Source organism: Carassius auratus, chromosome 18 (assembly GCF_003368295.1).
Source record: "Carassius auratus strain Wakin chromosome 18, ASM336829v1, whole genome shotgun sequence".
Taxonomy (NCBI): Eukaryota; Metazoa; Chordata; class Actinopteri; order Cypriniformes; family Cyprinidae; genus Carassius; species Carassius auratus.
The window spans coordinates 16653259-16668430 of record NC_039260.1 but is presented as its reverse complement, the minus strand read 5'-3'; the positions used below and the strand labels follow the sequence as shown (position 1 = coordinate 16668430).

General features: G+C 39.0%; 1 protein-coding gene across 1 annotated transcript in view; it reads left to right on the top strand.

Annotated features, from left to right (window-relative positions):
• Positions 1-15172, top strand: part of LOC113118547 (spondin-1-like) — a 199962-nt gene that overhangs the window by 26188 nt on the left and 158602 nt on the right. Inside the window, exon 3 of the mRNA XM_026287803.1 lies at positions 3120-3253. Coding sequence (XP_026143588.1) covers positions 3120-3253 — 134 coding nt within the window. The remainder of the gene's footprint in view (positions 1-3119; positions 3254-15172) is intronic.

Sequence of the window (15172 nt, the reverse complement as noted above, 5' to 3'; positions counted from 1 at the left end):
ATTTGTATTTTGTCTAATTATTTTTTTCTTCTGGTTTTTTTTTTTTTTTTCATTTTACAGATTCCCCCAATCTCTCACATACCCAAACTCTGTACGCTAAACTGTATAATATTCAGTATCATTATTAGTAGTAGTAGCAATATTTAAATACCTAGCCTTAAGTATGAGAAACACTAATGCTGGTCGAAGCATATGCCATTAAATCTAAGACCTTGTCCTGTAGTCATAAACAGAATTTATTCTGAATCTTCTGAGTAATTAATGAAATAGGGTCAGCGATGACAGCTTTTGGTGTAATTACTCAGGCTCAAACATGCCCATGTAGGCAACACTCCCAAAAGGATGTTTGCCGTGGAGGGCTGAAGGAGAAGGTCGGCAGCTTGTAGAGACACCCTCACTTCTCCTCTCTGCTTCCTTGTCTCTGTTCTTTTCTCTCATCTCCCCAGAGAGCCCACCTTAGTATCACTGTCCTTAATGATTGAGAGCACTGCCATGCTGACTCTTTGAGTCAGAGCTGCCACATGAATACTCACCATTTACCCCTCTGCTGCATTTTCCACTTAGCTGGGAGAGAATGGTGTTAATGCTTGGGGTCTTAAGTGCTTTGGAAAAGTTTCATGAGGTGGGATCTGTTTTGAGACAAGAGGCTTAAATGTTAACAGTATTTTGGCTTTGGACAACTACAAAATGTAACATAAAGTGCCATGTTATGTGTATGGGACACTGGTACCATGGTAGAAGGTTACACTGTTTTTTGTATTTTTATCATCATTATATATATATATATAATGATGATAAAAATACAAAAAAAAAAAAAAACATACATATATATATATATATACATTTTTCAGTTTACCATGATAAAACCATCTATTACCACTGTGGTATTGTCAAAGTTAAGATGCTATGCTGATTCAGGACCACAAGTACCGACCTCCCCATCAACCTCTAGAACCAACCTGGTGAGCAGTTGCATTTATTATTTTGTTTCGTATTATTCCAAGGAGCTTGCTGACACCCTTTCTCTATCTTTGGTCTTTTATTTGCACTTGAAATTGATTTTGTACCATAGATAATTAGTGTCAGCCTAAGATTTTTTGACTGGATGGTGTGCAGTTTGGCTCTGAGAGACTGTCAAGGAAACACAGGAAGCTTTCACTCAGAGCTGCTCAGTCAGTGATATGTTTCTAAAGACTGAATACAGTTGCCTGCAATTTGGAAAATAAACAAATGCAAGTTGCTTGCTGATCTTTCGTAATGTGAGTTATCACTTAAAATAGTCAAATAGTTTAATTATACAAATGTGTCAGATATGAAATATGCACAAATGGCCTGCAAAAGTCCTGAAACAGGAATTAGAATCTTAGCAATCAACCACTGGCTTTCCAAGTACACATTTCTGACATTCCAGTGGCATAATTGTATAGTCTATAGTAGATAAGAGTAGAATAAGCAGTCAGCGTGTCAACAAAACAAGTAGAAAAAAAAAATAACATTACCTGTGAACATTACCATTTTGACCAGTACAGCTCAGATATGATTTTATTAATATATATATATATATATATATATATATATATATATATATATATATATATATATATATATATATATATATATATATATATATATATTATATTATATTATATACTCTAAAATGTGCAGTTTTACTGTATTGGGGGATCTGGGGGGTCAGTCAGTATCTGGTGTGCCACACATGTCCTTCGCATAGGGTTGTTGATTGTGTTTGTGGAATGTTGGTCCACTACTCTTCAATGGCTGTACGAAGTTGCTGGATATTGGCAGGAACTGGAACACACTGTCTTATACGCCGATTCAGAGCATCCCAAACATACTCAATGAGTGACATGTCCAGTGAGTATGCTGGCCATGAAAGAACTGGGATGTTTTCAGCTTCCAGGAACTGTGCACAGATCCTTGCAACATGGGGCTGTGCATTATCATGAATGGCACAACATTGGGCCTCAAGATCTCATCACGGTTTCTCTGTGCATTCAAAATGCCATCAATAAAATGCACCTGTGTTCATTATCCATAACATATGCATGCCATTATCATAACCCCACCACCACCATGGGCCACTCGATCCAAAACATTGACATCAGCAACCTGCTCACCCCCACAACGCTATGCACGCTGTCTGTCATCTGCCCTGTACAGTGAAAACTGAGATTCATCCATGAAGAGAACACCTCTCCAAAGTGCCAGACACCATCGAATGTGAGCATTTGCCCACTTAAGTCAGTTACGATGACGAACTGCAGTCAGGCCGAGACCCCGATGAGGACTATGAGCATGCAGACGAGCTTCACTGAGATGGTTTCTGACAGTTTGAGCAGAAGTTCTTTGGTTATGCAAACCTATTGTTGCTGCAGCTGTCCGGGTGGCTGGTCTCAGACGATCTTGGAGGTGAAGATGCTGGATGTGGAGGTCCTTGGCTGGTGTGGTTACATGTGGTCTGTGGTTGTGAGGACGGTTGGATGTACTGCCAAATTATCTGAAATACCTTTGGATACGGCTTATGGTAGATAAATGAACATTCAATTAATGGGCAACAGCTCTGGTGGACAGTAGGAAATGCATGTGCATTTCTCAGTGCATGCGTGTTCTAAGTCAGAACCCTGGGTCCTATATCAGCAGCATCATGATACTTCTGTGAATGACTGCCGAGGCTGACTGGAGGAGAACCACACGTCACATGGACTATTTAATGATGTCCTTAATAGGATCAGAAAACTCTAGGATTTCATAAAAAATCATTTGTTATCCAAAGATGAATGAAGGCTTGACAGATTTTCAATGACATGAGGGTGATTAGATGACAAACTAAAAACTAATTACAAAATGGAACAAAACAATATCCTGTCCGTTTTTCAGACACATTAAAGAATTTAAATATTTAAAGTGAGGTACTTTGTAAAAAATAAAAATGGGTTTGGGTTATTGGGAGGAGGATGTCTGAAGGATAATTGTGGGTATTGCCATTGACGATAACTCTCTACACACATACTGTACATGTACACTCATTTTGGCAGATAAAACTTGAATTTGAATTGGACACATCTGTATTGACGAGTATGGGTTTTTGCACTCTGCAGATAATCGATGAGGAAGACACACAGTTTATGACAAACTGCCCTCCAGCAGTGACAGAAAGCACCCCACGCAGGAGGACCAGGATACAGGTGTTCTGGACTGCACCCCCATCAGGCAGTGACTGTGTACTGTTGAAGTAAGTGTCATAACTATCCTCACAGTTCTAACCAGAGTAGTATTTTAGGGGTAGCCCATGGATCTATGATTTTCATAGTAACTGTCACAATTTGGTGCGAGAGAGAAGCACGCACAGGAGGAACCCAGAACAGGAGGAGTCAGGCGGGACACAGGCCCAGTGGTGTATAAAGTACCTGAAAGTCATACTCAAGTAAAAGTACAGATATCTTACCAGAAAATGACTTTGGTAGAAGTTAAAGTCACCGTTTAGAATATTACTTGAGTAAAAGTATCAAACTATGTGATATTTATTGTACTTAAGTACAAAGCGTATTTTTTTAATCTTAAATGTACTGTATTGAAGTAGTATTGTAGTATTGAAAATAAATGCAAAATTGATAAAAGCATATATATATATATATATATATATATATATATATATATATATATATATATATATATATATATATATATATATAATTTTCAGACACAGCTTGACTAGCAAGATTGTGTTCAGTTTTAACTTTCTCTCCATTTTGCATTTTTGGGTAAGAATACGAAGCACTTCTTAAACACTGTCAATTGCTCAGAGAAGCAAAACATTGCTGTGATCTGTTTGGAACTATTTACATTAGCAATATTGAGAAAAAAACAAGCAATATTATTTCTAAAATGTAAGTAATTTATTGCTTTACTGACCTTGTATAAAATGTCTGTGAAATGTGTTGGTCACGATCTTTAGCTGGAGTGCCCATGAGCTTTATTAGAGGGCAGTCCATGCCAGACTCTTGCCACTTCACCCTGGACTCCATTTCCCATAATCCTTTGCCCGGACTCATTAATTGCAATCACCTGTCTCTCATCACCTCATCAGTCTCACACTATAAGAACAGCAAACACATGCTTACATTGCTGGTGATTGAATGTTTAGTCCTTCTGTGGTTCCACGTTTTGCCTTTTTTGTGTTTTGATTGATTGCTGCCTGCCCTGATCATTGCCTGTCTTGTTGGATGCATTATTTTGTCGGTGCCTTGGATGTTATTGTTTACTGGTATATGACCCTTCTTGTCCTGACTACGTTCTTTTAATGAAGCCTGCTTTTGGATCCCCACTTCACTGACTACCTTTACATGCAGCCAATAACCCGTTCAAAACCGGAATATTAGCAATAACCCAGTCGCGCACGGCCATGTAAACACCGGCAAAAACCAGGATATTATACCTGGGGTACCCCTTTTCTAACCCGAATATTTGGTCTTGTAAACGCGTTTCGGCATATCCCCATCAAAATGTATGTTCTGTGCATGTTCTATTCGCAAGGAATCTTGGTCTTTTGAGTAGAGACGCCGCATAAAAAAACGGAAGTGACGCAAATTGCATCTTAATGTTGTCCGCACGTCCAGACGCTAACCGTGCGTCACCGTTTACATAGGGATATTGGTGACTGATTACACATTACATGTATACAGGAGTAACTCTCTCTGCTCACGCATGTAAACGGGTTATCCCGAATGTTTCAGAAACCCGAATAGTGACCTTAACCCAACCATAACCCGAATTCTAACAGCTTGTAAACGTAGTCATTGTCACAATGCCTCTATCGTTACAGTGTTCGTGCAACTGCAGAAAAATGATGCTCTTTGTGTGATATAGTTAAGTTAACTAGGCCTACATTAAATTATGTAGCCCAGATATAAAAAGCATACAGAAGCATTTTTGCCATTTGCAATTTAGAATGCCTGGAATTTTGAGTTTTAATAGACTAATAAATCAATGTATGTGTACACTTTGTATGATTTGGTGATATAGCTTACTTGATAATGTCAGATTGCACATCATTAAAACAACACTTCACATTATTATCCCAGACAATGCTGTATATTGCACACTCCTGACTTGAGTGGGAAATTAAATAATCCACGGCATTGTTGGATGCATTTGGACGTGCATTTGTTTGCACATGAGCAAAGGAGCTTTTTAGAAGTCTGACTTGCAAATGCCAGACCACTGATTCGTCAAACCTGCTTTCCTGCAGTCGGTGTTCTTCTGACTATTTTGTAGTAAGTAACAAATATACTTAGGGGAAATGTATCGGAGTAAAAACTGTAGTGGAGTAAAAGTAAAAGTTGGCTGAAATATAAAAACTCAAGAAAAGTGTGTAACAAAGTATTTTTACTTCATTATAACACCACTGCCCAGGCCACAGCCATGATGGCGGCCCACAGTGGAGCTGACGGAGGGAGAAGCCATGGTGGAAAAAGGGCCAATGACTCCAGGGGGCCGACCAACGACAGTGGAGCCAGGGCGACACAGAGGATCCAGAGGGCCAAGACGGTGCAGATGGCACCAGCGAACAAGGCGGGGATCCGGTAGGCAGTGGTGGAGCACGGTGGGCTTAGGGCAAGCAGAGAGGCTGCCAGAAGACAGTGGGGGAGGAGGCTGGAGCGGGTGAACATTTTCGAGGAGTGGGCAATGGAGAGCACATTCTAGGAGCAGGCACTGGAGAGCACATTCTAGGAGCAGGCACTGGAGGACACCTTCCAGGAGCAGGCCCTGGAGGATCAACAAAACCAAGGATGAAGGAGGGCTGGACGGAACCAGTGGAGACGACGGAGAGAAGAGAGGGGCAGTTCAATTTCCAGTTCAGACTCCCAGTCTATGAGATCCTCCTCCTCATTTTGGTCCTTTTGCCGCATCATATTTAGTACACCCTCAGAGCAGGGGGCGGAGCTCCTCTCCGCGCTCACACCATACGTGGCTTTCTCCCTCATGCCAGGCGATGTTGCTGGCTCACAAACCTGGACTGACATCATGGCCTCTGGCTCCGTAGCGATCCTCAGCTCTGTCGATCCATGTGGCGATGGCTCGTCGGTGGCAAGTCCGTGAAATTACCCTAAGGACCATCTCCGGACAAACATCGTCATTCAGACTGGTCTTGTAGAAAGTGCGGAGGCAGTAGTCCAGGCAGTGGGTATGGTTGCAGATTTCCACGAATAGTCTTGTATGATCCTCGAGGAAAAGAATCCTCTGCTCCAGTCGGAGGAGGAAGATGCCAGGATCATTCATAGAATAAAACAATAACTGACAAAAGGAAAACAAAATGCAGGGAAACTTTACTTTTTCAAAGTCCGGTCTTCTGTTACAGTGTAGTGCGAGAGAGAAAGCACGTACACAAGGCAGAGAATGATGCAAAGTCTTTAATAATCCACATACGGGTAATCCATATGGTGAAGGCAGAAACACACATCACATCGATGAGACCGGACTACCAAACACTGAACAGAATGGAACTTATAAGGGGAATGTTAAAGAGTGTCATTGACAAGACACACCTGAACATAATGACACAATTAACACGAGACAGAAACTAGGTCACACAGAGAACATGAGGAATTAAAATGCAACATAATGAGTTCAGGGGCATGACAGTATTAGAACAAATTGCTTTTCGTAAAACAATTTTCAAATATTTGATCTCTTGGTATTGAATATCAATTGAAGAACAATCTTATTGTTCAGCTCAGCTGTAAGCTTTAAGGTCCTGGACCTAACGTTATTTTTCTTTTATTGATGGTCAATTGGCAGCTAGTTATTGTTTACATTATCATGACAGTGTTTGTTGCTGCATAAAAGCTTTTGAATCAAAATAAAGACACAGTTGTGTTGAAATATAGTTGAATTTGTGTTTTACATATTTTGGTTAAGTTTGTTTCCTATACCAGCTGTAAAAAATTGTCTAGTAAATCTGTTATTGATTTTAGTCTTATTTTAGTCGACTAAAATACCAAGCAATTTTAGTCGACTAAAATAAGACTAAAATTAAAACAAATCAGATGACTAAAACTTGACTAAAACTAAAAAGAATTATAGTCAAAAGACTAAGACTAAAACTAAATTAAAATTTTGTGTCAAAATTAACACTGGTTGAAACCAATATGTCATAAACAAGATATTTTTGTAAAAAAAAAAATCATGATGTTGTTTGCATCAAAACATTTTTATCATTTTTATTTTCCTTTTTATTAATCTTTTGAGCGGTTCAGTCCCACATATGGGATTCATATTTCCGTGACCCTGGGGGTATGGTCTCACATACGGGATTTAGAACGTTTGGTGACGTCACATAAAAAAACTCACTCTGGGGGGACCGCTAGAATATTTTAAACTCACAACTGAAAGGGTTAACTCTGAGTCAATAGAATTGGTTTTGTAATCAGTCTTAGTCTGTATGAATTAGACAGTGGGGATCATCAATAGACATTAATGACAGGGTACAGGTATGTAGGCAGGAAGTTAGATATTATGTCTGATCCATGATTCACAATCTTTTCAGATGGAATACTATTCTAAAAATAAGTTGTCTCATAACATTAGATTGCTGTCTGTAATGGGGGGGCTTGAGACTAGGTTTGAGCTCAAAGTTCCTCCTCTGGACATAAGCTATGGACAGGGAGAAAAAAAAAGTGAGTGTGTGTGTTTCAGTGGTTGGCAAATAAAAAATGCAGTAAGAGAAAAGACAGGCGGAGTGCGGAGGACATGAAAAAGTGCAATATCAAACAATTTAAGACATGGAAACATCAAACCAGCATGAGCGATGGAGAGGGTGCACTTGAGGCAGAAGGAGAGGTGGGGGGCAGGGCAGAAGAGGTGGAGAGTTGGTAATGAGTAGAGATCCATGGCGAGGTTGCTGAACTCAGAGCTTTGCCATGAGTAAATTCTAGAGGGGATGCTGAGAGCAGAAATGTGCCATGAAATCCAAACTTTCTCTTTCTCCTATTTACTCCAAACAGTCTTCCAAGAAAAAGCAAAATACTAAAAAAGTAACTTCACATTGCAAAATTTAAAGAGAGCAAGAAACTTTCTGTGGTGTGTCAAATTGTTTCTTCATACCCTCCAGACCTCCCCTGGAGTAGAGATCTAATGATTACAAACTTGATATAGAGACGAGAACTTACAGTGCTGCTGGGTGAAGGGTCACCTGTTTATGACATTTGACTCTCTGGAATGCTTGATTCATGGCTGTGGACAAATATTTTTGTATAATGATTGCTAAGCTGTATGACTGACCGTTGAAATGAACAAATTTATGAAATCAATCAACATAAATCCACATAAATAAATAAATATATTCACAGTCTTCCAGATGTGGCTGCAAAATGGCAATGCAAATGGGCTCCAAATGTTGTGTTATGATGATCTTAAGGGTGCTTTCACACACTCTTTTGTTTGGTATGAACCAGAGTTAGATTGTTTCCCATTTGGTTTTGTTTTCAAAGCATCATCATAGAAAGGCATTTGTGTCTATCTGCTGAAAATGCAATGCAAATATTCCAAATAATGCAGGATTTAATTTCTGCTGGAAGCGAGCAGAAATGAGGTATACATATATCTCTCTGCTTGTAGTGCATCAGTGCACTAATAACAAATGCACACACACACACACACACACACACACACACGCACACACACACACACACACACACACGTTTGTTTTTGTGAAAAGTGGGGACATCCCATAGGCTTAATGGTTTTTATACTGTACAAATTGTATATTTTATGGCCCTACACCTAACCCTCACAGGAAACTTTGTGCATTTTTACTTTCTCAAAAAAAGTAATTATGTATGGTTTATAAGCGTTTTGAAAAATGGGGACATGGGTTATGTCCTCATAAGTTACCCTCTCCTTGTAAGACCTGTGTCATACCCATGTCATTATACAAAGTTGTGTCCTTATATGTCACAAAAACACACACGCACACGCACACAAACACAAAAACATATACTGGTTTCATTGGCGTTGGCGGTAAGGTGCTTCAGCGGCGGTGGTTTCCCTTATAAAGTGGCTGCATTGCCCCCTGTTTGTGTTGCAGGTGTGTGCCTTTTTAATGATGACGTTGCATCTGGCAAACTTGACGTTGCGTCTTCCTACAGACAACTTATCACCTGTATGTTTCTGTATGGTTGTTACCTGATGTCGGGTAATGGGCACGATTGCTGCCTCATTGTGTCTGGCTATGACATGAGGTGGCATTCATGGATAAGTCATGTTCTCATTGTGTGAAGATGACCATCTCAGAGTTGCGGGCCAAGCTCTGTTACTTCAAAAGTAGCACAGGCGTTCTGAGGGTAACAGTAATGGCAAACCCTGGAGGGAACCAACCCTCAGGGAACTGTTGCTGCTCTTGCACTCTGCAACCAGTTGAGCTGCCAAACATCTTGTTGATCTTGTTGGGCCCTCTACAAGGAGAGTACCAGCAGTATCCTTCGGTGCTCCTCCTGACGATTGGATTTGATCTCTCCAACAGAGGATGAGCTGAGGCTTTCTGGAGAGGAAGATTCAGCTGCCCTGCTGCCATCCAGGACTGTAGCAATGCCTGAATTTGATCCGGAAATGATGGCTATGCTTTCCTGGGATGCCATGATGGTAGGGATGAGTGGACGGTTGGTTCTTTGTGGAGGCCCGCACTGGTTCTCAGGTGGAGAATGTGGTTTCCAAAATCTCGACAAGAGACAGTTTTCTCTGTCTCTGGGTTCCAAGAGGGCATGAAGAGTCACAGATGGACCAACACCAGACCACACTCATCCTCCTGTCTCACCAGCAGGAAGCAATGGGCAGTTTGAGAATGTCTTCAAAGACAGATGATCTCTTTTCTCTGTATGGAGTTGGATTTGGTCGAACAGACGGCAACGTGCTCAGTCATTGTTGAACTGCCTGAATACGTTCAAGAGCAGGACAGCGGTCCCATGAAACAGTTTGGGCTGCTGCCAAATCTTCACCACGTCTGACCTTGCGTTTCTCTGGGCAGGAGTGCCCCTGAAATAGGTCTCCATACCAGAATTTACAATAACTGCACCCCAGACCACCTTTTTTTTGAGCAGACTTGTTTGCAGGAATGCATTCAGTTTAGATAATATTAAAGCAGAATAAACAATATTGTTGATAGTATTCTAGAAGAAAAGTTAATTACTTTTTGACATATATCTTCATTACACCTGACATAATGATCTTTGTGCGACTCTAGTAGCTCACCATTTCAACATGGAAGTAACGTGTGTCTCCATGTGTCTTTCATAATCAGATTTCAAAGGGATGGTGTCTGATTTTGTAACTCCAAACATCAGCACACAATAAAAAGTTATTAAACAAAATAATGAAAATGAAGAAAATGTTTGATTTTGTACTATTAAAAATAACAGATCTTACTGAAAAGCAAGATATGTCAACAAATATCTTTATTTGTTTTCCATTTAATATCAGTTGCAGGCTACAGTATGTGAAACAAATTTAATTTGTGATTTTTCTTTTCTATGGGTACTACTTAAAAAAAAAAAAAAAAAAAGAAAAAAAAAAAGATGACTGTGGAGAGTCAGCTAATCAGCTAATGCCCTTACTAAGCTCGGACTGGTTCACAAACAACGTGGATAAAAGCAATTTCGGTTCAAGCTGTTCTCAAACGCTGATTTTTTTCCCCTTAGAAATGTGTGGGAAAAAAGCAAGGTGAAGCTTCGAATGACATATAAAAATTTTTTAGGCAAGTGTAGGCTCATTGTAGACCTTGCTCTACAAGCAATTTTGCTAAAAGCCAAGACGAATAATCCAGCAATGGGCAATAAATATAGTGTAATTATATGCCACTGTTTTTTTTTTTCTTTCCCCAGGTTACCACTGTGTGTGTGTGTGTGTGTGTGTGTGTGTGTGTGTGTGTATATATATATATATATATATATATATATATATATATATATATATATATATATATATATATATATATATATATATATATATATAACCTGCATACTGTCTTTCAGTGGCACAAATCTCATTGCGGGTTGTTTTCTGGATTGATGTGGGCCCTCAGATTTACATTTTGTAGCCTTGAGCACTGGACTGAGAAGATCTCTCGCACACACATTGAGAGAGAGGCGATTAGCATCAGCTGTGTAAAAGCAGGAAAGTGAGTCTGCCCTTAATAACATCTCATTGATAGAATTTAAATTGGATGTTAAATAACCATTACCGCGGCTGATTGCCTGGCCGGCCATGGAAAGTGAGGAGGCTTTCTGCCAAAGCCACTCTTCTTCAGATATGTGAAATTGGGGTGAGATTGAATTAGTGCATGGACAATTAGAGGGGTACCATCAGTACCTTAACATAAAAGGGGATGTGGGTAGTTTTAAGTGTTTTAGAGTCTTTCTTTGTCTTTTTCATTCCATGTATGGTCCGTTGGCCCATGTTTGTCACCCACCATCCTTCAGATAAAACATTCCTGATGGTGAATAGTGTTTGAATCAGTGGTGTGGGTTTTATTTGAACACTGTGGAAGAGGGGAAGCTGGAGTGAGATATGTGCCTCAACTCACTGCTGTCTGCCTTAAAAGCTATCAAAATAAACAGATAAAGAGAATAAAGCAGTAAATAGAAAAGCTGTCAGTTGGCTCCTCACAACATCAAATATAATGTGGGTGAAGGAGGAGTAGCTAGGGTCATGGCCAACCGCAGCATGACTCGATTCAATTAGACAACTGAAATGTAATCACCCGACTGGGAAAAATTTGAATGACTCTGTTGGAGACTTTCTGCTGTTTCGCCACTTCCGTTCATTATCTCTTTAAAGATGGCATGCAATTAAAATTGGAGTATTGGAGTTATTCATACTCAGCACATTTGGCATTTATAAACTTTTTGGGTACGATGAGCCAAGTTTGCACACCTGGAGTTGGAGACTTTCTGCTATACTTTCTAGCAGATCCTCCCAGGTTCTATGAGGTTTGATTGGGTGGGTGATGGGCAGGGGGGGTCTTTCCAGATATGTTCTCTGGCTGGGTCAATCAAGGAATTTCACAGTCCATAAGTCCTTTCACAGTCATCCATTAGTCACTCTTGTGTTGTCTTGGCTGTCAAGTCAAGTCACCTTTATTTATATAGTGCTTTAAACAAAATGCATTGCGTCAAAGCAACTGAACAACATTCATTAGCAAAACAGTGTGTCAGTTATGCAAAATGACTTGATTCATTTTCATCATTGAATTCAGTGATGTCATCTCTGTTCAGTTTAATATTTAGTACCTTAACATAAAAGGGGATTTATTTGCAATCAAGTCAACGATATCGCTGTAGATGAAGTGACCCAAACTAAGCAAGCCAGAGGCGACAGCAGCAAGGAACCGAAACTCCATCGGTGACAGAATGGAGAAAAAAACCTTGGGAGAAACCAGGCTCAGTTGGGGGGCCAGTTCTCCTCTGACCAGACGAAACCAGCAGTTTAATTTCAGCCTTTAGGCTGTGAGCTTAGGTTCATTGTCCAGTTTGAAGGTAACACTTTGGCGCAGATGATGAGCAGTGCTTGGCTTCTTGGAATTGAGACACTTGCAAGGGAGGTTCATCAGACCAGGTAATGTTAATTATTATATAAATATATATATATATATATATATATATATATATATATATATATATATATATATATATATATATATATATATATATATATATATATATACTTTGAACTGCCATAAAGTCCATATTGGTGGAGTGTTGCAGTGACAGCTGACCTTCTGAAAGTATTTACAATCTCCACTGGGTCAAGAAATGGTACTGATTCTCCAAGCTTCCTCCATTTAATGATTAATGAGGCTGCTGTGCTCTTGAGAACCTATAGAATGCTTTTTTTGTATTATTATTCATAACGTTATAGCTTTCATGGCTTCCCAGATCTGTGTGACAATACTGATCCTGACACAATATTGGATATCCTGTTTTATTGATATGCTGTTTTATTTAGAGCTTTTACGTAGACACAATACTTATGGCAATGTTTTATTAAGTGTCACAAATTCTCCTACCTTGATTGTGGGAGAAACCAAAGCAAACACATGCCAACCCAGAGAGGTGAGAGAGGGGAGATGGGAGAGAGAAATCCGGTTCCCAAACATACTGCCGCTCGGCCCTCCCCCATACAGAAAAAATCTCCTTAAAAATCACCTATGATTTAACAGGGATGTCAGTCAGGGGACCCTCTTGCTTTGAGGTGACTGTGCTAGCCACTGAGATACCTTGATATATGCTCTTTCTTTCTTTCTTTCTTTCTTTCTTTCTTTCTTTCTTTCTTTCTTTCTTTCTTTATTTCTTTATTTCTTTATTTCAAATTGGTTGCAAAATTATCACATGAAGAACGGAGTGGTCTGGATACTTCAAAAATGCATTGTATTCTGGATATACAGAATGCACTATGCTTTGCATTCAATAATCTTTATTTAGTATGCTAATGGGCTAATTTAGAATCCAAGTTGAGCCTCCTACTTGAGCCCTCTGTTCCATTTGAAGTGGTATTTTGTGCTGTGGATTTGTGTTTGTGTGCAACCACAATATCTCAGCTTTGTTAACGGCAATGGAAGTGATCTAGTTTTGTCATGTTATATTGCATCACTCAATTAATACAAATTGTAACCGTTATTAGTAACATTAGGATAAAATGTCTAAATATAATATATTGATCGCCATCAGATGCTGAGCCAACAGTATGATTTACTCCCCACCTCAGACTTTCCATCGCTCATGGAATTTGGTGCTTATTATACCTCTTCAGCATTCATAAATCACCTTTGTTTACTGATTTTGTCTTTATTTTATGAAACTGATAACCACTTATTCAGTGAAAGGCATTGCCTAGCTATGTTCTATGCTATAACATAAGCAGCACAAAAAAGTGAAAATTTTTCTCTGCTCGCTTTTCGCAATGTTTAGGGAACTGTTATACAAAATGTAATGTGTAACATTATATTAGATCCGTGCATTACAGTTAGTCTGAATACATAGGCCGTCTGTCTCATTAATGATAATCTAACAATACAAGAAAGATTGTTCTCGACTGAACTACAAATAAACTGATTATTAGAACTGCAAAAGTAACGAACACACTGAAGTGATTTTTCATTTTTATTTGATTATTTGTAGGGCTGGGATAAACGATTATTTTTTTAACGATTAACCTAGCGATTATTTTTTCGATGCATCAATTAATCTAACTATTATTTTTTTCAGACCGATTCGATTTCGATTATCTCCCTATTAATTGACTACTAACAATTTATACATGTTGATTTACATATCTGAATGAAAAAAAAACATGAATTCCTTAACATTGCAATATATGTTTATTGCTCTTAAAATTACAAAATAAAAGACTGACTAAGAATGCATTACTTTGCACTTGCATAGAGATAGCATTCAATAAAACCTTGAAGCCTTGAAAACACATAGCTTACTGAAACAAGCTTACTGAACACATAGGGCCTAGCTTACTGAAGAAAAGTTCTTCTTTCAGATGAAAATAACAACTTCATGTCTAGCATTCAATAAAAAAGGTCATCCAAAATACTTGTTTAGAGCAATTGAAAGAATACAGTAACCAATGTAAAGGTTTTACTTGAGGGTTTTAAGCGAATACAGGGAGTGCTTTTCCCCAAAAAAAAAAAAAAAAAATTGACAGTGGGCGCCAGCAGCCTGTCATGGAGGAAAAAAAAAAATCTCTGAATGCTCCACGTGAAACTTTGGCGTTCCACCCTTTTTCTACCGTGTCTAATGATTTTGGTTAATATGCACGAGGGAGAGAGAGAGAGAAAGAGAGAGAGAGAGAGAGCAAGACAGCACTCGTGTAGTTTGAAGACTGTGAGTGAGCGTGCGCGCGTGAAACTTTGGTGTTTCACCCTTTTTCTATCGTGTAATGATTTTGATTAATAGTCATCGATGACTATTAGAGTCATCGATGACCTCGACGCGTTGTCCCAGTCCTAATTATTTGTTTTTCTTCTTTGAATGCTTTTGTTTAGATGCAAAATGAAAAAAGCAATACACTATTTGTTTCTTATATTTATTCTGCTGTTGTTGTATGCATCTGTTCTTATTTTTAATAGCAAATATAAAATAAAAAATGGCTA